The following is a 27,474-nucleotide window of genomic DNA, read 5'->3' on the forward strand; positions in this document are numbered from 1 at the left end:
TGATTCAAGGTCAGTTTTACTACTGTGAAACTTGTGCACGTTATCTGTTGAGGAATTTGCTGATGCCATTTGTGTGCAGGCTTCTTCACAATGTGAACATGGACTGGACTCAGTCTGGACTCAGTCTACCATGGAACATGGGGATTTATCACAAACCTTACGTTTACGCACCACTGCATGCCCAAACCAAGATGAGATGAGGAAAGGAAAAATATTTAAATACGCTGCTCCCTTTATTTGGAATGTGAACCTTAAAGTGCTGTATCCTTACATGAATGTAAATATATTTAAAATAGTGTTGATGTAGCAATATTGGAAGACCAAGAAAAACATTCAGAGTGTGACATCCTCCCTTCTTCTCTGGGTGGAAGAAAGCAAGAAAGCTTGTAGCAAAGTCAGATCGGTAACGCGCCCGAGGGCTTTTATTCAGGTCACCAAAACGTGCATGACACCTAGGAACGATATTTCTTTATTGGTATAGGAAAAAAAGAAAATAGCTACTATTTAAAAACAATAATACGTAAAAAAAACAAACAAAAAAACAAACAATAATACGTTAATTCCATCAGTGTACCCCATAGTGAATCAACCAATCCCTTTTCATGTTATTTATTTAATTGTAATTGTTAACATAGTCCGTTCCCCCTGTGCAGGGTGAGTTGTGACGGACAGACAGGAATGAATGGCCTGCAGCTGTTCTGGAGTTCAAGGGAACACGGACGCATGAATGAACCAAAAGGGCGACGGAGGAGGAGACGAGGATGAACTCATCCTCGTTTCCTTGTTCTCTATAGGACATAGGTCACTCACGTTTCTGTACTCCTCACCCCACCCGACTGTATACTCACACACACGCACACACACACACCCTCCCTCTTCTTGGTTTACAAAAAAAAAAAAAAAAAAAAGATACGTGAGGAGGAGGGTGGGAGAAGAAAAAAATGAAGTCACTTATACAACAGCCGGGTGTATGAAGCTCCCTCCTCCCCGGCCGGCTCGCATACGCTGCACCGCTGCGGCCGGGGCTGATGCTCGCTCCCTCCGCGGGCATGTCTGCCGGGGGCTCCGACGGGACAGCGGACACGCCGGCAGGTAGGCGCCCGGTGCTCCATCACCATGGAAATGCTCTTATCATTTAGTCAAATTTAATCAAAATATCTGTTGCATCATTTGCAGGACATTAAGTAGTTGTTTTAAAAGTTTTATTCACACAGTGAGCGGTTTTAGGCTATCATTTGTGTTTAATATAAACTTTATGTGACAGTAATTGGAGCTGACAACATGAGTGACCGCTTTCTCTTAAAAATTCCGACTTTACAGTAGTTTGAAAACAGTCTTGTCGAGGACATTTAACTCGGGTTTTGAAGATGCCGGTCGCCTGAGCGGCGTCTGCGGTTCATTCATCTCTCCGTACTACGTGCTCGTGTCCGCGGGGCGGGGGCGCGCTTCCAGCCCGGGCGTGCCGGTGGAACTCCGTCTGTTATCTTTTTTTTTTTTTTCATTTTCCTTTTTCCAGTCCCTCAAACTTATCACTATAACAACGAAGATGCGTTTTCCTGCGTCTTCGGTTGTCATTAGTTTTGAAGTTCGTACTTTCATGCGGCATTTTAGTGTAATTTGCCAAACTAGATGAGCTTAGCGGGTCACGTGACCGCAGGAGCTCCGTATTCCTCTCGTGCAGCTTCCCTTGAAAAGTGGGTCAGTAGATCAGTGGAGCAGCAATGCCGCCGGCGGCCAGCAGAGGGAGCCACACGCTCTGCGCCGCTCCTGCACAGCTGAGGCAAGAGAAAAAAGGTCGTCAAGTTTGAACACACTTAATATTATATATTTAACCAGAGCTGGGTAGAGTAGCCAAAACTTGTACTCAAGTAAAAGTACTGTTACTTCAGAATAATATGACTCAAGTAGAAGTAAAAAGTAGTCATCAAATAATTACTTGAGTAAAAGTAAAAAAGTACTTGGTGAAAAAACTACTCAAGTACTGAGTAACTGTTGAGTAACGTCTGATTTATTTTTTTAACACAACCATTCAAACAGACAAAAGTACAAAATAATCATCTTCAGGCAAATTAAATCAATAAAATAATAAAATAAATTAACATTAATAAAAAAGAAAAAAAATGCTTAAATTAAAATAATCTTAAAGTAAATTCAAGTACTTTAATAAATGATAAAATAAATAAAATAATAACAGAATAAAAAAATTAATTAAGCACAAGTAGCACAAAATTTCAAGTCTTTGTACTTTTCTTTTTTAACCAGGCAGAACTAGAACAAGCCCATGAACTCATAGAAACTCTGTGTGTGTGTTTGAGTCTGTATATGTGACAAAACATGCAAAAACAAACATTTTTCCCAAAGAATCACCCAGTGATGTCATGAGTTTAACGCGTACGCGGATAAAAGGGATAAAAGAAAAGTAACAAGCTCAACGTAGCCTAATGTAGCGGAGTAAGAGTAACAGTTTCTTCTTCACAAATCTACTCAAGTAAAAGTAAAAAGTATAGTGATTCTAAACTACTCCTAAAAGTACAAAATTTCCCAAAACTTACTCAAGTAAATGTAACGGAGTAAATTTAACTCATTACTACCCACCTCTGTATTTAACATAAGTAGCCAGTTAAAGAAATGACACCCAGTAACATACACATCATCAGCGAGTTTATTCTGGACCACGATCCACTGAAGACATGATCCAGTTTATTCCCCTTTGTCTTTCGTATACATCTACATATGCATAATGATCCAGTCTCTCCTGTGTTAAGAGGCCTTTATTACAGACAATAAACCCGCCTGATGTCAGTAAACTCTTCTAAGTCATATGAAATGTTGTAAAACACAATTACATGTACTACAAACTTTTATCAAAAGTGTTTAAAATTCAAATTCTTGCAAAAGAACAAGTGAAAAAGTGGATGAAAACAGTGTACAAGCGTTTATTTCTCATTTTCACGGCAACCTCTCAATGTGTCAGAGGGTTGAGCATATGCAGGGGCCAAAAAAGAAGAAGAAAGTCTTAAACACTTAAAGTTCAGTTTTGTCACCACTAATCCAGTTAAACTGTACTGCACGACATACTGGGCTTTTTCTGCAAATGAAGCGAATGAAACCCTTAAATAATACAAACTGTTTGTTTGTTTATCATACAGTATATTTAAAGAAAGTTGTTTTATTTGTGGGTAATCTCTTGTTCCCAAATGCTATTATTGCCACTAAATGTATTTTCTTTTATTTATTTATTTAAAATGTCTGCCTTTTTGATTCACTTGTATATAATTCCATGTTAAAACTAAAAGGCAGACTTGTTAATCAGCCCAATCATTAGCTATTGTTTTAATTAAATAATGTATTATTATAATTTCTGATGATGGACATTCACCAAAGTTTAAGAATATCTAGTTAATTAGTGGGCAAGTGTACTCAGCTCTGTGTTGTTAAACCCATGGGGTTTCCCTTTGGGTCTGCCAAGCAGAACCCAGTATGTTTCTAGTAATTTTGTAAGAAGAAAAACACTGTCTTAAATTTCTGGGGAAGAACAAGGAATCTTACAAATAAAAAAAATAGTTTGACAGGGAAGAAAATCAGCCCAATATATTTTGGCCGAAAAATAAAAATCGGCACCATCGGTCTGATTTCTAAAAGTCAACATCAGTCACAGAAAAACCCACATTGGTCAACCACACACACGTGACGATATAACGGCCCGCGCCAAAGCTTCTTTATGGTTTTCATACATGGGGTCAGGAGTTTCTTCTGCTGTAGGCCAATCAGCCAGAAGTAATTGAGAACACACGGTCCTGTAACTACAGGATTTTATGCTCGACTTCACCACATCCATCCAAAACTCCAGCACTGGTGCTTTTAAACGTTCCCCAGAGCGGGCAGCAGGGCAGCAGCACCGAAAAAAGTTATGTTTTGCAGTTAAAGTTAACAAAAAGAACAAAAATTGTCTCAGTAATGTGACGTGGCAGTTCTGATCCATAGGTACACAGCGGCCATGTGAAAGTAGGGCACTAACAATCCCGTTGCTGTGGCCTTTAATATCAACAAAAGGAAGTGCTGAGTGTACACCTTCAGCAAAACAGAAATGTGAGTCCAGGCTCTGCAGTTCATGAGTCCTGACTGGCTGCACGAGCAGGATGAGATAAGTCGCTAGTTTAAAAGGAAGTTTTTTAAAATGAAGATATCAATAACTGTGACTATTGTTTTATCTGAAACGCTTCCTGCCTCATTCAAACTATATAATGTATGACATCCTGTTGTAGATACCAGACTCTTTTGAAAGTGGTGAACAATCACTGGTTCAGCTAGTCTGACTCCCAATGAACCCGTGCATTGTGTTGAAATGTGTTGATGATCATCATCAAAAATGACGTTCCAGTTTAAACTGTGGAAATAGCTCAATTTAACACGTGGAAGGTTCATTTTCTACTCATATTTGTTTTATGAATAAAATCATCACTGTCTGAGTTTTGTAAAAGTTGTCCAAATAAGAATCAGAATCAGAAATCTATTTATTTCACCAAATGTACAATGTACACAGGAATTTGGTAAAAACCGCACCACTGAGCAATAAAATAACAATTAGAAATAAAAATAGAAAAAAATATTATAAGTAAGTAAAAAATGTATAGTATGTACAGGTATGGCAGGATGGCAGGACTGAAAAATGAAATAAAGTGATCTTTAAGTGTCTTTTAGGAGCGTGATGAAGCTAGTTACATTCAGGTTCAGAAGTCTTTCGACAATGACAGACTTTTTAAAATTATTGCACCACCTCAGTGGTTTTTAAGAGGTTTCACAAACCTGTTGCATTTACCGCCAGGAATTGAAGCCATTTGAAGCAAAAAACTTCAATTCTCAGGGGCTCAAAAGAACTTGACATAATTGTTAATATGCCCATCATTTTTGGATGAAAGCCCTTTGCAGTCAAAGGCGGGTCCGGGGCTCCTACACACCTGGGGATACTTTGCCAGACCTTCATTAATCTGCTAGTTTATTGACCTGCCATACATGGCTCCACCATGACACTGCCTCCACCATGCTTGACTCATGACGCGGTTTGCTCTTCCTTCCTGTTTTTGTATTGCTCTTTTTCCATCACCTTTAAACAAGTTTATCTGTTATCTGTCTAAAGAATCTGATTCCAGAGCATCATCGTCCAAATACCTCTGGATCCTCTGAACCAAACTGTTAGAACCAAACGTTGTACTGTCATGTAAAACACAAGACATGAAAGGTTACAACTAAATTAGAATGATGATGAAAATATGCACACCTGTTTGGGTAAATTAAGATAAAAAAAAGGGGGTCTCCCGCACACTGTAAGGTCAAGTGCAAAAAACTTTAATAGGGTAAACAAAAAAGCAACGTTTCGGTCCACAGGACCTTTCTCAAGCAGAGATTCTCTGCTTGAGAAAGGTCCTGTGGACCGAAACGTTGCTTTTTTGTTTACCCTATTAAAGTTTTTTGCACTTGACCTTACAGTGTGCGGGAGACCCCCTTTTTTTTTCCTTGATTCACTCCTACCTACTCCTACGCACCTGTTTCACCAAGTCTTTTTTAGGTGTGCATCAGCCTCCAGACCTTTACTGGGTAAATTAAGATGAAAAATATAAGAAAGGAGACTGTACATAAAATAAAAACTTATTTGACTAATTTGAAAAATTACAATTCGCAAATGAGATTATATGTTTCTATTTGCAAAAAAATGATTGAAACCGCTTCCAAAACGTTATTGTAAACTAAACTGTTCAGTGTAAATGAGATATTTGGAATAATTTGAAATAAAAGTATAAACCCAAGATATCTTTTGTTTCGTCCCGCTTCATTTCATTTGTGTATACACTGTGCATCAGTTTGTGCATTTCAGGAATGCAACACATTTTAATGTTAAATTCTCCGCACATTCTTTATTGATGACAGGTCAGTACTGCAGGCAGGCCAGTCCAGGGATGATGGATGAAGGTGATTGGAAAGTCTCATTTTCTCTGATTTGACTCTGTGTACAGTGATGATGTCTCTTATTGAAACAATCCCAATTCTCCAGCTGTAACTTTTCCTATTAGGACACGTAATTCTCCCTCTTTACTTTTAAATTAATACCATTGTGTGGGTTTTGTAGTCTGTTCATGTGTGTGTGTGTCTGTTATAACTGAATGTAGTATTAGGGCTAGTCTCTGTTTCCTCAAAGTGTCTTTTTGTTGTTTTTTGGCATTGCATAAATAAAAATAAAAGTATTTACTGTAAAATGTTTGCTTTCATCAGCTCTGTAGATAAGATATATATACAGTATATATATACTTTTTTCCTCACAGTCCAAATCAGCATATATTTTCCACCATCAAAGTTATTCACGTGAGATTAAACAACATGAAGAAGGTCATGCAGGTCATGTTATGCACCTTTTTACATCTAGGAAAAGCACATTGCCACCGTGGGTGGTTTTCTGCCCTCCAGTAAGTCACATGCTCCCCTGCAGACTCGGCCTCTCATGAGTGCTCCAGTCACGATCGGTGCTCTTGGCCCCCTCGTGACCCGAGTGTTGACCATCTGTGCCTGCACTGGGCACAGCTTGAAGCAGAGAGTCACTTCCTCGATGCCGCACCAGTCAGCTGGCAGGGGTTATGTAGGTGCTCGGGGGAAATTCCCGGGAAAACAAGGCAAAACAAAAAATGAAAACAGGACCAAACGTGTTAATGTGGAGTCAGCAGCCGTGCAGCAGCAGTGCTGGAGAGCTGTGGTGGGTGGAAGGAGAGCCGGCGAGTGCTCACTCCTACACTCCTACACTCCCCAACTGCGTCAGCGATGACCCATTAAACTCCACCAGAGGGCTTTAGAAAAAAAACAATACTGTAAATATCATTGAAATTCACTCAACCGTTGGTTAAGTTCTTCTCTTGTGGGTTGACATATCAGACAGACATTTATACTGAATCAGGTTTTATTCACACCTCAGCAAAAGTTGAGAATCAAAACTTAGAACTTGAAAATTCAAAGTATTGTGGAAAGTTTTTGACTGGTAGTATTAAATAAGAAACATTTGAAAATAATATGGGTTATTTATCACATTTAAAGCATGGTTGATCTTTCTACTGTTTACTTTTCATCCTCTCGAGAAGAAAAATCAGGTCAGACCTGGTTGGCAGGAGCTTTGAAAAGCCTTTTCTTTCCTTTGCTTTTATCTGCAGTTCTTTTTTTTCCCACAAGTGAACATCTCATTTTAAAGTATGCGGTCCTGAGAGAGAAGTAGGTCAGTATTACAGCATTACACAAGCATTAGGCAAGACAGCAGCCCAAAACCTCTCCCTCACGTGCCGCCTAACCTCATAAACTGTCAGCTCACGCAGAGATGTTGCGCCATGCAACGGCAGGATTCAGGCTCTGCTGACAACTTGCCCAGAAACAGATGACTGCAGAAATGCAGTGAGTCAGGACATCGGGTTTTGATCCTTGTGTAGTTTCTGTCTCTGACGGAGGAGTTATTGTTAGAATTATTAGACAGAGGCGAGTGTTTTGTCAACCAGATTTTCCATGATTTTAAATGTAAGTATTCCTGAGTGAGCTGTCAGCCTTATGTGATAAATACCACCCACTATATATAACAAACAAACCAAAAAAATCAGACTTTGACATTAAAAAAGTTTCAGATATGCAAAAATAACGTAATATCAAGCCATCTATCAGTTTTCCGTACTGGTTTCAGTACTCTTCAGGGTTTCTGGGGAGCTGGAGCCGGCGATAGGTGAGGTACACTCTGAACCTGACGCTACGTCATTACAGCACAAAGAGACAGTTTTCTGAGTATTTCGTCAAATTAACAAGTATGTTTTAGACCAGAGAAAACCTGCGTAACCCTGGGTGAACCTTCAAACTATACTGAAAAAACTCATTTTCAAAATGAACTACTGCACATCCTACTAGTAATCAATGAAATTGTGATGCGACAAAGTTGAAGGACAAGTTTGGTTTATCTGAACTTCTGATCTTGGTAATAAAAGAAGGCTTTTATGCTTCATATCTGTTGGATTTTTATTTTTTTATTAAATAGAACATACTAAAATGTCTCTATTGAAGAGCTCAAGCTTTTTGTTTCTCTGTTTATATCATCTCACATCCCTCCATCAGATATTGCTGCAGAGGAAGAGGGGCAGAGCCACGTAGGATGCTCCACACCAGCTGCTGAGTTGCCAAGGAAACGAAAGGGAGATGTGGAAGAGAGGTCAGGCAGTCATGTACAGTTCACATTTGATGAGTGTTTTATAATACATGTGCTACTGAATAGTGCACATGGAGTCCGTGTGGCATATTCAGTGACATACAACGTGTTGATCTGATCTTTCAGGGAAGACCTGGACATGGATGTGGACGACGACTTCCACAGGTACCGCTCAGCCCCGGGCTTTATGTTTTCACTGGGGGAGATACTGGCATCAAGTTTGATTTAAATCCTTTCATTTACAGATCTGAAGGGGAGGATCAGCAAGTCAAAATGAAATGCTTTAGGTGAAGTTTTTATATCAGTTATTGTGCTATCTGTGCTTGTAACCTGGTATCTGGGTGTTGACATGGACAAACCGGACAAACCAGACCACAGATAATCTAATTTTATTTGATGTTGTTTTTCCCAGGAACTCAATAACTGTTAGAAATGTTGAAATTAACTTAATGTGCCTACAGGGAGCCTCACCGCCAGATTGAAAAGAGACGAAGAGACAAAATGAACAATCTGATTGACGAGCTGTCCGCCATGATCCCCTCCTGTCAGCCCATGTCCCGGAAACTGGACAAGCTCACTGTGTTACGGAAAGCTGTACAATACCTGAAATCCCTCAAAGGTAGGTCTTAAAGCAGCACCTGCAGTTAGACGTGTGGGTGATGAGAGTTCTGTTTTGAGTTTAAACTTGTGTGTTTCCAGGTGGGACGAGCGGCCCCTTCAATGACACCAGCTGCAAGCCTTCTATCATGCCTTATGACGACCTGAGGCAACTCCTGCTCAGGGTAGACGCACGCCTGCAACACCCACTCATCTGGTTTGATTATACACACACATGCACACGGGTGCTTAATCTTTCTATGATGTGCTCACCAGACTGCAAATGGTTTCCTGTTAGTGGTAAGATGTGACCGGGCCAAGATCCTGTTCATCTCCGAGTCCGTCTCCAAGATCCTCAACTTCAGCCAGGTCTGTTTCATTACCGCTGATTTGGAGCAACGAGGGGAAATTGGGTTGTCTTTTGCTGATTCACCTTTAGCCGATTCACCTTTTAAATTAGATGAATATTCATCTAATTTAAAAGTAAAAAAAATTGTGAAAAGCCTGTAGAAAAAGCCTAAAAAAAAAAAACACCAAAAATTCATAAAAAAAAACAAAACATTATTCTGCTATTTTTTAAAACAACTACTGTTCAGCATTGACAATTTTCACCTGTTTCAAGTAAATTTTCACTTGAAATAAGTAAAAAAATCTGCCAGTGGGACAAGATTTATCTTCTCATTACAAGCAAAAAAATCTTGTTCCACTGGCAGATTTTTCTAACAGGTGAATTTTTTTTGACTAAAAATGAGACATTTTAACTAGAAATAAGACAAATATTCTTGTTAAGATTTTGGGTTTTTGCAGTGCATACATACATTTTCATTAAAGAAACTAGTGGCCGTCTAAAAAAAAGCTTCAACAGAAGTTTTTTGTGGTTGTAATTCCAGGTGGAGCTTGCTGGTAAGAGCTTGTTTGACTTCATCCACCCCAAAGACATTAACAAGGTGAAAGAGCAACTGTCCTCTTCAGAGATGCTCCCTCGCCAGCGCCTCATCGATGCATCAAGTAAGATCACTGACTGATCAATATTCATTACCTGGAGAGGTAAAGGAACCGGAAACGAGTGCTGTGAGTTGTAGTCTCAAGAGGTTTCTGTGTGCAGCTGGGGTCCAGGTCCATGCAGAGGCTCCTGTAAGGACCTCCCAGTTGGCCACCGGAGCCCGGCGGTCCTTCTTCTGTCGCATGAAACACTCGAGGAAACACGAAGGCAAGCAGTCCCTGCCCAGCATCTCTAAAAAGAAAGGTGAGTCCACAGTGTGCTGTATATATCTGTGCTGTCCAGGTAACGAGTCATCTGATGGGCATGCTGCTTCCTACACTGAAAAAAATAAATCTAAGCGCATGTAAATGTAACATATTTAAATCTGTGATATCAACAATTAAAAATGAAGTTTGTTGCTTTACATGAATACATCTAGTTTTGAACTTAATCTGCATTTGCTCAAAAAACAAGACTTTGTGCATTTTTTCCTTAGCAAACATTATTTATGTAATCCCAGGCAATCTTTTAATTTACACACAAACAACAAGCAATGATCTTGTTGTATTTACCTTTCCTTTAACAATTTTAATCTATTGGGCAGATTGAACAGTTTTTAGATGAAACATGCTTTATTTGTTTGAGTAGAACACCACAGTAAAATATATCTTTCTTGATCTACTGTACTTTAAAAATATTAAGGCAACTTTTTCGGATGAGATTTTTATGTAGATAAAGAAAGAATAGTCTTTGTATAAACTACTTAATTTTTAGTATGTACAAAATTCATTGCAAGTAAAGTCAACTTAATTTTGATAAATAAAGTAAACTTAACACAATTAAGTTGACTGTACTTGCAAAATGTATTTACATACAAAAAATTAAGTAGTTAATACAAAGACTAGTCTTTCTTGATCTACATAATAATCTCATCCAAAAAGTTGACTTATTTTTTTTAAATAGATCAAGCACAATATTTGTATCAGTGTATTAGGACTGGGATCCTCTAAATCACGACTCAATGAATGATGATCAGCATCAGCTGCTACAAGTGGTGTGTTTTTTCATGTTCACACGACCATTGCTTGTGTGCGTTCAAATTAAGAGAATACTTAACTACACGAAAAGGTGCCACAAGAGTCAGCCTGAAATATATTTTAAAACTATCTGTGATTTTCTAAGAAACAGCAGACCGTGCCTCCTATTTTCATCCCCATCTGTGTGAATGTGATCCCTGGAGAAACTCTAGATGAAGTTGGAGTACACAGCCAGATTTAGTCTTGAGACTGCAGGGTTCTGAAGCCCAGACAGCCGAGGGGGATGGTAGACAATCCAAACGTGACGAATATTAAGATTAAAATGCTTTCTAGGCAACGTGACCTGCACAGTTGATGTTTTATGCCCCGTTGACGTGTGGGAGTAATCTAATTATAATCTGATTTAAGATGCTGTTTCACAACTGTTTAGTTTGTAAAAAAGTGCTTAGGGAGTGACCTATCGGTTAAAAATAGTCCTGTTGTTTGCACAATATCCTGCACAGGCAGGAGGCCAGTGTTGTCACACCACATAACTTCAAAGTGTGAAGACGGGCCAAACTTCTCACTCCGAAGATCCAGGCTCCAGCACAGGCAGGAGTTAGGCGCCACATAGTGGCAAACCTGTGCAACTGCACTTCAGCATCTGTAGCTTCACCTGCCAGCATCAGTTTCCTTTTACTAGAACTTGAACAGTTTGCATGATTTATGATGTAGTTTCATGACGTTCGTAATTTACATCTCTGAGTATCATGACATTAATGTATAAAAAGCCATATGTTTTTGTATTTAATTTCATAAGTATCTCGATGGATGCATTCCCTACTCTTCTGTCATCACAGTCAGCCTCTGCTGGTTTCTTTTCCACTTTAGGTAATATTAACTTTAGGAATAAAAGTTGATCCTTTTGAAATGTCAAGAGTGGGCCATCAATTTGATGAACAAATTTTATTTAACTTATTTTTTTTTATTTAGTTTATCCCTACCACAAATCCTCTTTAAAATTACCTCTTTAAATCACACCGAACAAACAAAAATCCTCTAGGCCTTTTGTGAAGTTGCTTAAAATGCAACAAAAACTGGAATCTGCAATTTGTTTCAACCTTTATTCAACAGATATAAGTATTATTAGGTATTTTAAACCTGCATGCTCGTTGGGGTGAGAAAGTAGACACTGGGTTAGAAATAAAGACAAACTTCTCTCAATTAAAGTTTCTTATTGGAGATTCAAAGTAAGTTTACACACCGTTTTTTGTTCAGCAGCCAAATCCCAGAAAAGACCACATCAAGAATATGCATCGTAGTTTTCTACTGACAAAAATGTAAATATTTAGATAAATGATTACCACATAATTGGCTAAACTGATGGGAGGAACCGTGGTTTAGACTTAGCCCTCCCTTCATTGGAGCCTTGATTGCTCCCAATCACTCAGCTCTATTCGTCTTCTTTCGCTCCAAACATCGTAGGTTTGGCCTTGTACTCAAGTAGCCAGTCTGGGCTGGCTCCTCTTTATCGCTCTTTGCTTGAGATAAAGGAACTACTTCAAGTGATTATGAGCTAAACTGCGTAAACGTGGGTGATACCTCCGTATCATACAGGCTTTGTGAGCCAGGTCACAAGTCACAAATGATGTTTGGGCCTTTTTAAATCTGTCTCCCAGTTCTCTGCACCTCCTGCAAAGGCTAAAATACATTTATTCCTAACAGTACCTGGAAAATGATTTTCAGTGTTCAGTTGACATGCCAACTTGAATGTATATTTTTTTTAAACCACGTTCTTCGTACTACACATAATAAAAAGTACAGAGTATGTAGTATCTCTGACCTCGATGGATTTTGGGATGTAGCATGAAAGCATGCAAGCTAGACGGGTAAGTTGCGACCTCAGCCTAAAGTAGTACATGATCCAGGTATTTTTAAATATTCTGCAGATTGTGAAATTGCTTGGTATGGAGTTTCCATTCAGTCAAAATCAGTGCATATTTTTTATCATTCACTGTAGTGTGCAGTTTCAAACATGTCCTCAGTCTTTCTAAAACAAACATGCGTGATGGCTCACCACAAGATAACTCTCACACTTCTAATCCTAACTTTTTGACTGTGTTTGATGATATATGATTTGGACATGTTATGCATTGAATTATACACAGTTAACACATTTGTTCATTGATAAAGTCTAAAGTTAATTATAAGGACAAAATGAAAATCATCAAAATGCAAAAAACGTTATTAACTTTGCAACAAAAACATGACTCCATGATTCTCTTTAGTAGATAATGATAGTCATCATTAGTAAAGGGATCAAAAGTACTGATTTAATGAAATAAACCAGAATCAGTGTCTCTGCTTTAATAAATGATCCTTTAATAAAGTGCTTGTTTTGCTGCCTGCAGATAGTCACAGATACTGTACCCTCCACTGCACCGGTTACATGCGCAGCTGGCCGAGCAGCCAGCTGGACCCCGAGACCGACAGCGCTGACTTCGAAAGCTCCAGCCTAAACTGCCTGGTGATGATGTGCCGCCTCCACTCTCACCCTTCCCAAGATCCTTCCAAAGACGTCAACGTCAAAGCCACCGAGTTTGTCACCCGGTGTGCAATCGACGGCAAGTTCACTTTTGTAGATCAGCAGTGAGTTTCCTGTTTCTAACTACATCCTTCTACATCATTGACTCTTTCCTCGGTCATGAATTTGTCCTGAAAACACGGCTCTGCTGAGAAAGCAATGGCAGAGGCATGTTGTGCTGAGGTCTCTGAGTGTGACTGCATGAGTTTTTCAGTTCACCTGTCAGTGGAGATAATTGTTTCTGTCTTTGCCGTTGTTTCTCAGAAGAAGCTGTGCATCTTGGTGGCATCACATGACAATCTCTTCCCTTTTTTTGGAACGTAATTACACCCCACATGTACTGTACAGTGTATCAGTTTACCTGCAACAGCAAATGAGAAGAAGTTCAGATGAAAAATAGACAATTCTGATGTTTACTCTGATTTGGTTGCTTTGCAGTGCAGTGTGAACCCTTTCTTACCTTTCTTTTTTTAATATACATCCATTTTTGATCAATTTTATGACTTAACCACATTCAAAATAGCAAAATAAAAATATGACACTGTTGATTAAAGCAGGTGAAGCAGAATCCAGGAAAAGTTAACGATCATTATTGCAACATTAGAAAATAATTTAAAATCTGTTACACGCCAAAAACAACAGTTTATCAACGATTGAAATGAAGTTTATGAACAAATATATACAAATAAAAAAAAGATAAAACATCGTCTTGGGCTCAGAAGTCTGAAAATAATTCAAGAACCACATTATTATTTTATAGAAATATTTTACATTGTCTATTTGAATCAGATTTCTATATGAATATATTCTGTTTGTCGAGCATGACACATTTGCTATTATGTTTATTAATTCTCGTCTACTTTGTTTATATAACATTTATTATTTAGTGATTATTATTGTTCTGTTTTATTTTATTGATTTATTGTTCTGCTGTTTTATATATATTTTTTGTGCTTATGTTTGAAATAAAAAATATAAATTTAAATTTGATTTAAATCTAAAAAGCTGTCAGTGTCTGGCAAAATGCTGAGAGATGGTGTGAGAGACAGAAAACTAAAATAAATAAATGAACTTCATCCTCCTTTCATTTTTTTTAGAGCAACAACGGTTATAGGATATCTGCCGCAAGAAGTTCTGGGCACGTCGTGTTATGAATACTTTCACCAGGACGACCTACAGCACCTAGCAGCGAAACACAGGCAAGGTGATGGAGCACATGTCCGTGTTTCAAGGATAAACAAATGTACACAGCAAGTCTTAGAAAATGCAAATGTCTTGCTGATAAAATGTTGTTTTTTTCACATAGTATGTATTAAAACAAATGTCAATGTTTTCTTCCTCGTGTAATTCTGTTGACTGTCATGTCTGATCTCTCTGCAGTTCTTCGAAGCAAAGACAAGATCGAGACGCAGTCCTACAGGTTCAAAACAAAATACGGCTCCTATATTTCTCTCCAAAGTCAGTGGTTTGGTTTCACAAATCCATGGACCAAAGAAATCGAGTTCATCGTGTCTTCGAACAGAGTCCTCTCGTGAGTATTGATCATTTATGAAGATTTAATGAAGGAAGGATGCTCATCCCTTCTTTTAGTTCACATTTTCCAACTGAAAAATTAATTCAAGCTTTTACATCTATTAAAAGCCCCAAATCCCTTATTATGTGTTGATTTTGTAAGATGCCTTCAAAGTTATATAAAGCAACACTATTTTTGTTTTCACCTGCAGGGGAGCTGCTCAAGCACAATACGTGGAGGAGGCCGGCAGCTCAAAGTTACTTCAGGGTAGGAAACGCTTGCTGCAGGGCACTCTCAGTTTGACATTTGTGTCATTTGTGACCTTTGTCTGTATCTTTACGTGTCAACAGAAGACGCCAAGCAAATACCAGAAATTCCTGGCCTTTCCAGTGCGGTGGGAACGATGATCTATGCAGGCAGCATAGGGACGCAAATCGCAAGTGAGCTCATCGACACTTACAGGTACATCCGTGAACTCGTGTGGAAAAGGAAATTATCACATGAGACGCAACGTTTTTCCTGAATATTATGGTACAATTGGTAAATAAACAGTTATATAAAAGACGGATGAGATAATATGTACGGTACGATGAATTTATAAGAATATGTTCAATAAAAATAAAACCGTATTGTTTCCGTTGTTGATAGGGCAAACTCGTCTCCATCAAGCGGAGCTTCAAGTCCCTTTCATCTTGTGCCAGACAAATCTTCACAGACCAGCACTAGTGTAAGTTGCAAAATGAAGATACTGTCCTGCTCCAGCTGTGGACAGAATCCTCGTCTAACATGAGAAATATGGAAGCACGAGCCCCTCTGAATTGATATGTGACGGCTTGTTCCAGGCTTCCAGTAGAGAAGAGGAAGCAGGCAACTCGTCCCAGTCCCAGTCCTGTTCCCAGTCCCAGTCCCAGTCCCAGGCCGACTCCAGGATGGCAGCAGATGGCAGCAGTGCAACGTCTGAAACCTCAGGTTCTGTCTGCTGCATGATCTTCAGTTTCTGCGTGCACCTCATTATAATTACTGATCACACCCATGTTTTTAGAGCCGTGGGACATGAAACACGTGACAGTGACGTCACTGAAAACCAATACAAAGGAAAACAACGCTCAATGTGGCTAAATCTGTTATGACATCTGAATAATGAGTTGCTTTTGTTGAAAGTTATTTTTCCCCATCAGACAGACAGGTAGATAGATGAACAATATAGTAATTAGTAGCCTAAAGCATTAAACACCATTGCCCCTGATGGCAAGAGGTTTTATTCTTCAGTACTTTCCCCTTCTCTGACGCAGATGTCTCTAGGCTCTTTCTGATAATTATAGTAGTTTTACAAATGAATTTTAATCCCATTTAAAATCCCATTTAATCCCATTGGCATTTGAAGCATCAATCCACCTCACCTAGCAGACCACAGTAAAATCAACTGGCCTCACCGCCACAGACCGGTAGATCAGACAGTTAATTTAACGTGATCAAAGATGTGATCTCCCTGAGACACCACCCTCTTCAGATACCCCTCTCATACGCAGGATCACACTGCAAAACCTCAAAATCTTAACAAGAATATTTGTCTTATTTCTAGTTAAAATGTCTCATTTTTAATCAAAAACTCTCATTACACTTAAAACAAGACTCATCACCAGAAAAATAACTTGTTATTTGACAATTTTCACCTGTTTCAAGTAAATTTTCACTTGAAATAAGTCAAAAAATCTGCCAGTGGAACAAAGATTTATCTTCTCATTACAAGCTAAAAAATCTTGTTCCACTGGCAGATTTTTCTACTTATTTTAAGTGAAAATATATATATATATCTTTATTTAAACTCGAAAATCATTGAGGGCGAGCCAAAAACAAAAACAAAACAACAAAAGAACAGTCAATTAAACAAATATGAAGTTGCAATTAATAAATAATGTAACAATAAAATCAATTAAAATAGATACAAACAGTGCTTAAAAGATTTAAGATCAGGGATTTAAAATGACCAAAAGATACTAGTGAATTGATTTTTAAAGTGCTTTGTAATGAGTTCCAGGTGGATCTGCTTGAAACAGGTGAAAATAGTTGTTTTTTGAGTTTTTGAGTCTTGTCTTAAGTGTAATGAGATTTATTTGACTAAAAATTTGACATTTTAACTAGAAATATGACAAATATTCTTGTTAAGATTTTGAGTTTTTGCACTGCAGTTGATGTTAAACAATAATAGTGGCTGTGCTTTTCTACCACTTCGGCCTCCTAGAGACCATGACGCGAGGGTACTTGGTAAGAGATCCTCCTAAAACTCAACCACCATCTCCCTGATTCTTGCAGGACCGGTCTGCAAAACTGTTCAGTATTTCCCTCCATCTTCTGCCCCCCTCTGACACACCCCAGCAAGTTAGAGTGATGAGAGAGCTGCTACCGGCGGCGTGACCCACAGTTCAACTACAAATCTGGGGCTGTAAACACCTTTATTACCAACCATCACGTAGACGGGAGGCTCCCCCTATGTGCACAAACCTAGGGTTGACAGATAGTCAGCGACCCACAGAGCAGCTCTGCTCACGTTCCATCTCTGGGACTATTACTATTCTGGGATGTGCTGATCCAAAGAGCCTCAAGGGCTCAACACGTAAACTCATCAGCAGTTTGTTCTGGTGCGAAACCTTTAGCAAACCCCCTTTAGCACATATGAAAAATTCACAACATAAATAATTCATAACTACATTTTAATTAGGACTAATCCACATTAAAAAAGAATAGTTGCATTTTTATTTAGCTGAGAATGATCAGTTTATATCCATCAATCCTGAGTCCTTGTTCTTGCCCTCTGCCACATTAATACAGTAGCAAATAGGAGCCACACGTGGCTCTAGGGCAGATCTTTCACGATGATCATAACCACCCCCCATGTTGTAATCTCCATTTTATTCCACCAGATGTCACAACATCACAACTTTAATGTAGAGCTCTTATAAAGTCCCCGTCCCGGGGCAGCGTGATAAGCAGGCAGCAGATCCAGCCTGTGGCACAAAAAAAGAGTCCCCATCCCAACGTTACCTTTCTTCTAAGAAGCCCCGGAACGTGCAGGTCACGGCTTGGAAGAGCTAACAGTAAAGGCTGAGTTCATTCAGAAGTCACATGAAGCAAGTACTGAGCCAAAGCTGATAATCAGGCTCAGGAGAAGAAAGGCCTGCTCTGGATTCATGTGCAGCAAACATGAGAAATACTCACTGAGCATGTCACTATTGCAGCGTGAACCCAGTATATTCTAAAGTGTATAATATGCATTGACGGGGGTCTGCTGGAGCCTTTCCCATCTCACTACGGGTGAAAAACAGGGGAACACCCTGGACAGGTCTCTGGTCCATGGCAGGGGACTTCTGCCCTGAACATCCATCTTTGTTATTAATTTAAAGGGGACATATTATGAAAAACACGTTTTTTCTTGCTTTAACATATATAAAGTGGTCTCCCCTCAGCCTGCCAAAAAGCAACCAAATTCTGCAGTGTCTGTACAGCCGCCCGGATGAGCCGTCCAGTGTGATGTGGATCTACGAGCCGTTCAGATTCTGCTCCCTTCGTAACGTAATGAAAATGTGATTTACAAAGGTTGGCCTCCGATGCGTGAAACTACGCCCACAACTAACTCTGGCCGGAACAACAATAACAACAACTCCGCCGGCCGGAGCTTCCGCCATTTTTTCGTAGCGGTGTATCGTGTCATTCAGGCAGCCAATCAGCACAGAGCCTCATTATCATAGCCCCGCCCACTCAGAATCCCGCATAGATAATGAGGTTAGAGAATGGGAAGATAAAGACATGGCTCAGAGGCTGAATTTCTAATTTATTAAGCAAAAACAATCAAAGGCTTGTTTTTAAGACATTCAAGGCCTGTTTAAAATAGGTATTAGATGCCATAATAGGTCCCCTTTAAGCTTCATGACATGTACAAGTGCCCATTGTTCATAGAACAGAAACAAAACTTAACACTGAAATCTGAGACTGCCTTTGAGATGGATACATCTTGTAAAACTGTAATATAACAAGTTATACATGTCCCCTGGGAACAGCAGTAATATTTGTTTGCTATAATTATACAGAACAGTGACACATGCATTGGGAGTGTGTCATAAATGTGCCACAAGTTGGGTTCTTTTCTACAAATTGGCACCTTAAATACCAGTTAACAAATCAGGACTCAAGCACCTTAGGCGTATAAATAATTTTCTGTATAAATACAGAAAATAAAGTATTATCCCACACAGTCATGTATGCATGTCTGAAGGAGAGGATCCTTCCTGAAGCTTTGTCTTGTGTTCCCCCAGGCGATGCGTTGCAGCTGGACCTGGACAGCCTGGCTGTCCCCGGGCTGAGCAGCTTCAGCAGCGACGAGGCAGCCATGGCCGTCATCATGAGCCTGCTGGAGACGGACGCAAACCTGGGTCAGTCGGGGGACTTCGAGGACTTACACTGGCCTTTCTAGCGGGCGCCTCTGACTCTCATCCTTTCACGTGCCGTTTTTTTTTACCATTCGCTGAGACACCGCCTGTCCAGCTGTGTGTGATCTCAAGGCTCGTCTGGTTTCGCACGGTGGAACCCAACCAACCTGCGCCAAAGGTCGCGACATGTCATACTTGAGGACGTCAAAAAAGAAAGCTCATAGGAATAATTGTGACTGTGATGTTGGTTCCTGGGTTCTTGCTTGAAGGAAAGTGAGGTCGAAGTGGCCCCGAACCTTGTGGTGATCCTGTGTCTTCCTCACTGACACTGTAGCATCTCCAGGGGGCGTCGGCCGACACTTTCCCCAGCAGAAGGACGTCTGCTGACCTCAGTGACCTCAGTGTGGAGGAGAAACAGACTCCTGCCGTGTACGGCGCTGCTAGAGAAACATTTGGATCTCTGGGTACACGGTGACTGTTTTATTATGTGGTCTGATTGGGTTGTTTTTTTTTACTGTTTTCTGAAGACCCCACTGGATCCATTTCATGTAAAAGTTAAAGAAAAAAAAAGATAAGTTATTCGTCCCATGTTGCCAATGTAGAGGTGCCTCCGGCGATAATTACTGGTTCAGTTACATTCCAAATAGAATAAAAGATGTGAACTTCAAGCTGAATAGTTTTATGATCTACAAGACTGATCTTGTAGCTCATCTTCAAAAAAGCAAGAATTTAAACATTTTTGGGATCAAATGAATTTGGATTGAAATTGTTACCGTGGAAGTATAAGATGAGGGTTTTTGCAAACACCTCATCCGCCATCACAGACTAACTGATTTCTAGAAATGTAAAATGGTAGTATTTTCATTGTATCTGTAACTATAAAGAACCTTGCATAACAACGGCTAACACCGGTACCAGGATTAAGGCCCCAAAAACCATTCTTAACTATACTATAGTTTCCTCTTCCCTGGGGCAGATTTTGAATTGTGAAAACCAATAATCAGAACTGCAGGACCTCTACAAAGACTGTTCAGAAAAGGTATTCGCCACACTCATGTTGAGTTTTGAATGAATGAGTTTATTACTTTACTATGTTTTAAGTCAGAGTTGATGTAAAACAAACTGCACGGGAAAGTGGCAGTTTGAGGATTGTTCTTGATAAATACTTGAATTCTGAGCCTTGTATACCTTGTATACCATATCCATACCCGGATAAATAGTAGGCTGGCAAAAAACAAGAAAAAAAAAAAAAGGAAGTCGTCTCTGATCATCACATTTCTTATTAGAGAAGAAAACCTGAAGATGAAACCTGACACGGACAGCTCCCTTTCCTTTTACTCCAGGTTGCTGGTGAAAATCACATCTAAGTGAATGTACATCTGTGGAGAGAAAATAAAAGGTTGGGGTCCACACAACGTAACATATCAGATCTGTGTTATGAAGATGACCACTGAGCTCCTGGTGGAATACAGAAGGGCCTTCACACAGTACTCGAGATGAAGGGGGATGAGGGGAGATGGCACCCCCCCCTGAAATAAAAACGGTCAAAATCATCCCCCCTGTAAAACTGCCATCCCCCCTTTCCATCCCTTATGTCATTTCATCAATGAATGTGGTTTTACTGCTATTTCAACATTTAGAGTCATCACCAGAAAAATAACACCAGAAAAATAACTTATTTGACAATTTTCACCTGTTTCAAGTAAATTTTCACTTGACATAAGTAGAAAAATCTGCCAGTGGAACAAGATTTATCTTTACAAGCAAAAAAATCTTTTCTACTTATTTCAAGTGAAAATCTACTTGAAACAGGTGACAATTGTTGTTTTTTCCAGTGATGAGTCTTGTTTTAAGTGTAATGATATTTTTTTTACTAAAATGAGACATTTTAACTAGAAATAAGACAAATATTCTTGTTAAGATTTTGAGTTTTTGCAGTGATCCATTTTACTTATCCTGTGAAGGACAGAGTCATATTGATAAGTTCAGAAAACTGTTTTTTATTGTTGTGTTTTGATGTATTTGATGTAAGCCCAGTGGATATTTAAAGCTTACAGAAGGCTGCATTTAACTGCTGCTATGTCATTCCTGCAGTATTTCTGCAGGTGTTTTGGTCACTGCTATTATTTGTAATATATTATATTATTTGTAATCAGCACAAATTATGTGTCCCCATATGATAAAATCCACCATCCCCCCTGATTTTTTTTTTACAACTCGAGTACTGCCTTCACAGATGTGTAAATGTTTTCCAGTGTTAACAAGAGACAGGTCAACATACAGTAGTTCATTGTGTCATGTTTTGTGTATCCTGTTGTGGGTTACTAGTATTTAAACAGAAATGTGGAATAGGGCTTGTGTTACCAGGGAGACAAACACGTTGCAGTTTCTGAGTGCCCATGTCCCACAGGATCATTTTCTAAGTAGAAACTCTGTCTTGTAGCGTTCTGACATTTCTAACGCAGCTATTCTGCCAGCATCGAGTCAAATAAACTTCAGGGAGATTCATGTAAGCTGAATTCATTTCACCTTGGTCTGTCAGTTTACTAGAATCGTATCAACTAGTAATTGTCTTAAGATGGACAGAAATGGAGCTGATTCTAAATTTAAATATATCACAGAACAACCCCAGAGTTTTCAGTGTTTCCATGTTAGCATTATGAGAGCGTTTGACTCGTGGATTTAAGTATAACTCGGTTCAAAACTGCACTCCCAAACCACCGCTGGTTCTCCTGAAAATAAGATGTGATCGATTTGCCTTGAATGCGTGTCGCTTCTGACAAGGTTCTGTTGCGAATCCACTTATGCACTCTTTTTGGATGTAAAAGCAGAACTGATCGTATTTGCTGTTGCCATCTGTGCCATCTGAAATAGACACTCAAGCATCCTGAACATGCCCTGTTTTCAAAAAGACACCGTTGTTGCTACGTGTATGTGATTGTTATCAAACATCTGCTGTAATGAGTATAGAAGCTGAAGTCTTCGACAGTAAAAATAGATGTTTTTTCATGAATTGTCCAAAGTCTAAATTGATTTCTATTTAAAAAGTTTATATAGATATTCAGATCAGCGTTTTTGTGCGGATCATATGTGACCGTTCATTTCCAAGACATCATCTGTAGAGGACCTAGCATCCCCCATCTCAATGAAAACCTAGAATTACCTACAACAGCAGGAGAATGAGAAGAAATATGTGCAGTCATGACTCAAAAATCATGTATATGTATTTGGCTGTTGAGGCATCTAGCGAGTTAGCATGCTAAATGTCTAGCTTTAGTCCGTAAAGCCTCGTAAAACCAGTTTCTGCCATGTGTGGCGGTAGCATGCAACATGAAGGCCTCAGTGCAACATAATGACACAAGGAAGTTGCAAGGTTTGTGGGTGTAGCTAAACACCCACAAGTCATGGAGGTATCGCCCCCTAGTTACCATTTTAGGATAGGAAAACAGTGACAGCAGGAGAACTGCCAATACCACAACCTTATGATACTGGAAAAAAGTATTGTTCAACAAAAAAAGAGCAGATAAAATCTGGGGGCTAAAACCAGAATAAATATCAGCTGTGTTTCCTCCTATTCCCCTGCAATTGTAATGGTAAGTCAAGTTACTCTGACGTTAATTTAACAACAGATGTGATGATCTATGTCCCACCTACCCACAGTGCGTTGATCTAGTTCTGACTGGACTTGTTTCAGAATTGCCACCATAAAAAGAAAAAGCGCACCTAAGAAAGGTCATGGAGTTGGTTTTAAAAATGATGGCAAGAAAAGGGGTAACTGAGAAACACGGTAGAGATTTTTAATTTCTTGTTTACAGATTCTGTGTTTTGAGTCTCAGATTTTGCATTTTGATTGGAAATACATTTGGCATTGAGTTTATGCTACAGAATTAACAAGGAGGGACTGCGACTAACTCATTTTATGCAGCTATACTGCCCTCATTTGGATTTAAGTGTGGGCTATGAATTGAATTTTTATCTTCATATTCACATTGCTCCTTTAAGCACAAGATATTGCTAACTATACTCTCAAACTTGGGCATCTAAGGCTTAGCGCATTCTTGGTTCTGATCCTACCATACAGGGCGTGCCTTTACAGCAGGGGTCACCAATCCTGGTCCTCGAGGGCCGGTGTCCTGCATGTTTTACATGTTTCGCTGCTTCATTGCACCGTGATAAAAGTGACTGTGTCGTTAAGAGAATTGTGCAGACCTCAATGACAAGCTGATGACGATGATTAATTAGAATCAGGTGTGTTAAAGCAGAGAAAACTCTAAAACATGCAGGACACCGGCCCTCGAGGACCAGGATTGGTGACCCCTGCTTTAAAGTGTCATGGCAAGGGAAAACATTTTATAAACATCGATACATCACCTCGCCACAGGGATGCCCCAAGCCTTGGTACTTGGGTCCCTCTTCTTTGCCAGATAGGCCACCTCTCTGGGCCAGATTATTCAATCACATGGCTTCTCATATAACTTTATGCAGATGACACAAGACTCTACTTGTCATTCCCACCGGATGACCCCAAAGTCTCGACCAATCTGCCAACCTGGATGAAGGGTCACCACTTTCGACTTAACCTGTCTAACACTCAGGTGTGGATTATCTCTGCTCATCATTTGATCAGCCTCAATATCAACCTAAATATTGCATCTACCACCGTCACTCCCACAAAGTTTACAACGAACCTGAGCGTCAGGTTTGATGACCAGTTATCATTCTCTGACCACATTGTCTCGGTCTCCTGGTTGTGTCACTTTTCAATATACATAAAAAAGAAGCTCTTGAAGGTTTTCCTCTTTAAAAAAACATATTCTATGTGAAAATGCAGCTTCTCTTAAACCTCCAGGACTGCACTTGAATGCCGTGTTAGCTGCACTTAGCTGAATACTGACTTAACTGCACTTTGTGATCCATTATGTTACTGTGGCTTGACTGACTCTGTTGTAGGTCGCGTTGGATAAAAGCCTCTGCTAAATGTAGTATAATGTATGGTAATGAAGCAAAGAGAGAAATATGACCAGACATGCATTGGAAATGTACCAAAGCCATGAAATTTAATCAAACGTATAAAAGTCATGAAAAAATGCACTTGTGTGTTTTTGTAATTTTGTGAATCATAATGAAGGAGTGTCCAAAGTAGAAACCTTTTAGCACACCAGATATGCAGAAAGGTGCGTCGGAGGAGGAAAGCTGCAGCCAATTTTAAAAAGAAAACTCCCGCACACCTTCTTCTCACCGTACTCGTGTTTATTGGGCCAACGTTTCGGTCATAGACCTTTTTCAAGGCATGAATGAAAAAACACTCAACAAAACAACAAAATCATTGAGGAAGAGGCAAGAAATGATGATAGAAACGGCACCATCATCTTAATCAATAGTCTTTTATCAAACCTGCAAGACACAAGAAGCTAAAAATTTGAATATAAATGAAAATTAAATGAAATATGTTTGTGTTTTATTCAAATGTTATCTTTAATTTTTTTTTTTTTTAACTTTTTTTTATGCTTGGGAGTCCTCCTCTCCCAAGCAGGGCAACCCTGTGGTCAGGATGAATATGCCTTTTTAATTGAAGAACTCCCTGAGGATAGATCTCTGACTAAACCTCTTGCTGCTTTAATAAGATTCACAAAAAAAGAGTGTTTTAATAGAATTTTCCACGACAGAGACCATAGAAGTGATTTGGAACACTTGGGCCTGTGATTCCGGCCCTTTTTAGCTTCGCCCTCCCATTCTAGAATTGACAACACAGAGCCTTATGACATCACACAGCCTGATGACATCACACAGCCTGATGACATCACAGAGCCTGATGACATCAATGATGACATCACAGAGGCTGATGACATCACACAGCCTGATGACATTAATGATGACATCACAGAGGCTGATGACCTCAAAGGATCAGTTTCTTCACAAACCTTTTAGACTTCGTTCGTATGACACACATCACGGTTTTACCATAACTTTTACCATAACTTTTTACCATAACTTCAACTTCAACTTACCAAACTCATTTCTAACAGTACTTTTAAATCGTCTTATTGGAAAAAAACAATAACTATGCCTGGTACCGAAGGATCTTCAACTAAACGTCTGTGGAGCAATGTGGTGGCGTCTGGTGCTCAGAAGCCGGACTTTAAAGCTTTACCCACCAATGAGAAACCCCGCTTAGGATATATATATATATATACATATATATATATATATATATACATATATATATATATATATATATATATATATATATATATATATATATATATATATATATATATATATATATATATATATATATATATATATGTGTGTGTGTGTATATATGTGTTTATTTCACTGCATAAGCACTTCTGGTTAGATGCTAACTGCATTCTGTTGCCCTGTACTTTTGACATGTGCAATGACAATAAAGTGAATCTAATCTAATCTAATCTAATGTCATTTTATTCAGATTTCATGCAGAAAGTCGACGTCTCACAAATCGTCAGTTAAATTCCTATTATTACTATTGTTATCTTATAATTTATTTTTATTCTATTTGTTTATGAGAAGAGAAGTTAAAAGTAAATCAAAACCTCTTACCCTCTTACCTCCTTCCAATCATTTTCTCCATGCCAGTCTCCGAAGCTTGTATCAGCCGCCACTCACACTCTTCCCCTCCTGCTATTAGAAGCCCCTGCAGCCTCCTCCACATGCAAACACAATCCCACAATTATGAACCGGGCAGACACAAAACCCATGAGCAGGTGTTTGCTGTTGATTTCTCTCTCTTGAATGCTGTGTTTTTGAGTGTTTTTCCATGAATGAGCGCCTTCACCGAGCAGGTGATTGTCCTTACAGCCGGATCCTGCTGATTTACTGTTCCCCCATCAGTGAAACAACATGTATGCACTTTAATATGAAAATTATACTTCGTAAACTTGATGCCATAAACCAGCAAAGATGATTATTTTGATATTCAGATAGTGAAATATTGATGTCATTGTGAATATGAATAAAACAGCAGTGACTACTGAACACATTTACATCTGAGGAGGTAAAAAGGTACCACGATGAGAGGATTGTATTATAGTAGCCTACCTGAACTGCACAGAAATATACATGCATTTTGGGGTTTTATGTAACCACCGAAGCAGTTGACCTGCAGAAGTCAGTCTGCACATTTAAACATGACTTCAACCTTTTGCAGTTTAACATTTAACGACTTCGCCAGGCCGCCTGTCGACTGCTGTGGCGATGGATGTTCACAGTCAGCCCTCCCAAGTGTAAAGTGGCTCCTTGACTATGATCTTTGCACGCTCTCTTCACATGCTCACATCCCATACGTGCATCTCCGCGAGGAGTGAAACATTTATGACTGATAAAGCCACTCTCTCCCTCTGCGGCTACAGGCATGAACTGCTGTCTGTCACAAGTTGCACATTAAACTAGCAGCGCAGCAACGTGGGAAAAGATCTCCATCCACTCTTCAGCACTATAAACATGGAAGTTTAAGTGTTAGTGCTCAGTTGCTGTTGTCAGTTTCTGGTAACGGCCATGTAATACAGACTTGGTGAGTCAAAAAACAACTACCATGTATCTATCATGTTTTCTCCCACATTTCAAAACCTAATCAGGTGCCCATAAACCACTAATGCCCATATGGAACTATCTAAATGGGGCTGAATGGACAATCAGGACATATTTGAACCCAGAATCTACTTCATAAATTGTAAAAACATTTCAAAAGACAAAATTAAATAATTTGGGTAATCCTGATCGACCTGAAACAGGAGAAGTTTAGTCTGATTTAACTTCACAGTGAGACAAAAAATGTTATGTCTTTTTGCAGTGTATGTAAACTTCTGGTTTCAGCTGTAAATAATGAAGTTTGGTCCTGGTGTTGCCATCCGTCCTCGGTGATCTGATCACAAGTGGACAGCTGTAGACACATCTGTATGCACATGGCCATAACGTGTCTCTACATGTGCCTTTATTTACAGATTATGAGCAGATCTCACTCCCTGCCTCTAATCCTCACAACCAAATACACGCCATCCTCTTGCAAAGACTGGATGTGGTGTTACTCGTTTACCTGCAGGTGGAGGCAATACACTAAAAAGTGTCCGTTACCCCAAAGAAGAAGTTTCAAAGTTTATTT

At 39.3% G+C, this 27,474-nt stretch overlaps 1 protein-coding gene across 5 annotated transcripts; it reads left to right on the forward strand.

Moving 5' to 3' along the window:
- The first annotated feature begins 930 nt into the window (after positions 1 to 930).
- LOC133423834 (basic helix-loop-helix ARNT-like protein 2) lies at positions 931 to 19,783 on the forward strand. Of its 5 annotated transcripts, none has more exons than XM_061714144.1 (18): positions 931 to 1,092; positions 5,926 to 5,967; positions 8,128 to 8,221; positions 8,345 to 8,383; positions 8,464 to 8,505; positions 8,680 to 8,837; positions 8,918 to 9,000; positions 9,092 to 9,184; positions 9,706 to 9,823; positions 9,921 to 10,061; positions 13,225 to 13,462; positions 14,495 to 14,596; positions 14,778 to 14,928; positions 15,122 to 15,177; positions 15,261 to 15,350; positions 15,559 to 15,637; positions 15,753 to 15,879; positions 19,221 to 19,783. In XM_061714144.1, the coding sequence occupies exons 1-18, from the start codon at positions 1,029 to 1,031 to the stop codon at positions 19,376 to 19,378; spliced, it is 1,875 nt and encodes a 624-aa protein (XP_061570128.1). In that variant the 5' UTR covers positions 931 to 1,028; the 3' UTR covers positions 19,379 to 19,783. The 5 variants fall into 5 exon arrangements, with proteins under 5 accessions (XP_061570128.1, XP_061570131.1, XP_061570130.1 ...); XM_061714147.1 differs by having other exon boundaries at positions 14,495 to 14,601; positions 19,221 to 19,405; XM_061714143.1 differs by having other exon boundaries at positions 934 to 1,092; positions 14,495 to 14,601; positions 15,261 to 15,372.
- The last annotated feature ends 7,691 nt before the right edge of the window (positions 19,784 to 27,474 follow it).

Source organism: Cololabis saira, chromosome 23, assembly GCF_033807715.1.
Source record: "Cololabis saira isolate AMF1-May2022 chromosome 23, fColSai1.1, whole genome shotgun sequence".
NCBI classification, from domain to species: Eukaryota; Metazoa; Chordata; class Actinopteri; order Beloniformes; family Belonidae; genus Cololabis; species Cololabis saira.

What these genes read in the sequence shown, in the direction of transcription:
- LOC133423834 (XM_061714143.1), top strand. Translation starts at nt 1,029, where the DNA reads ATGCTCGCTCCCTCCGCGGGCATGTCTGCCGGGGGCTCCGACGGGACA. An exon ending in AGATCCTCAACTTCAGCCAG is followed by an intron (nt 9,185 to 9,705) that starts GTCTGTTTCATT and finishes TTGTAATTCCAG; the next exon opens with GTGGAGCTTGCTGGTAAGAG. An exon ending in AGCAGCGAAACACAGGCAAG is followed by an intron (nt 14,602 to 14,777) that starts GTGATGGAGCAC and finishes ATCTCTCTGCAG; the next exon opens with TTCTTCGAAGCAAAGACAAG.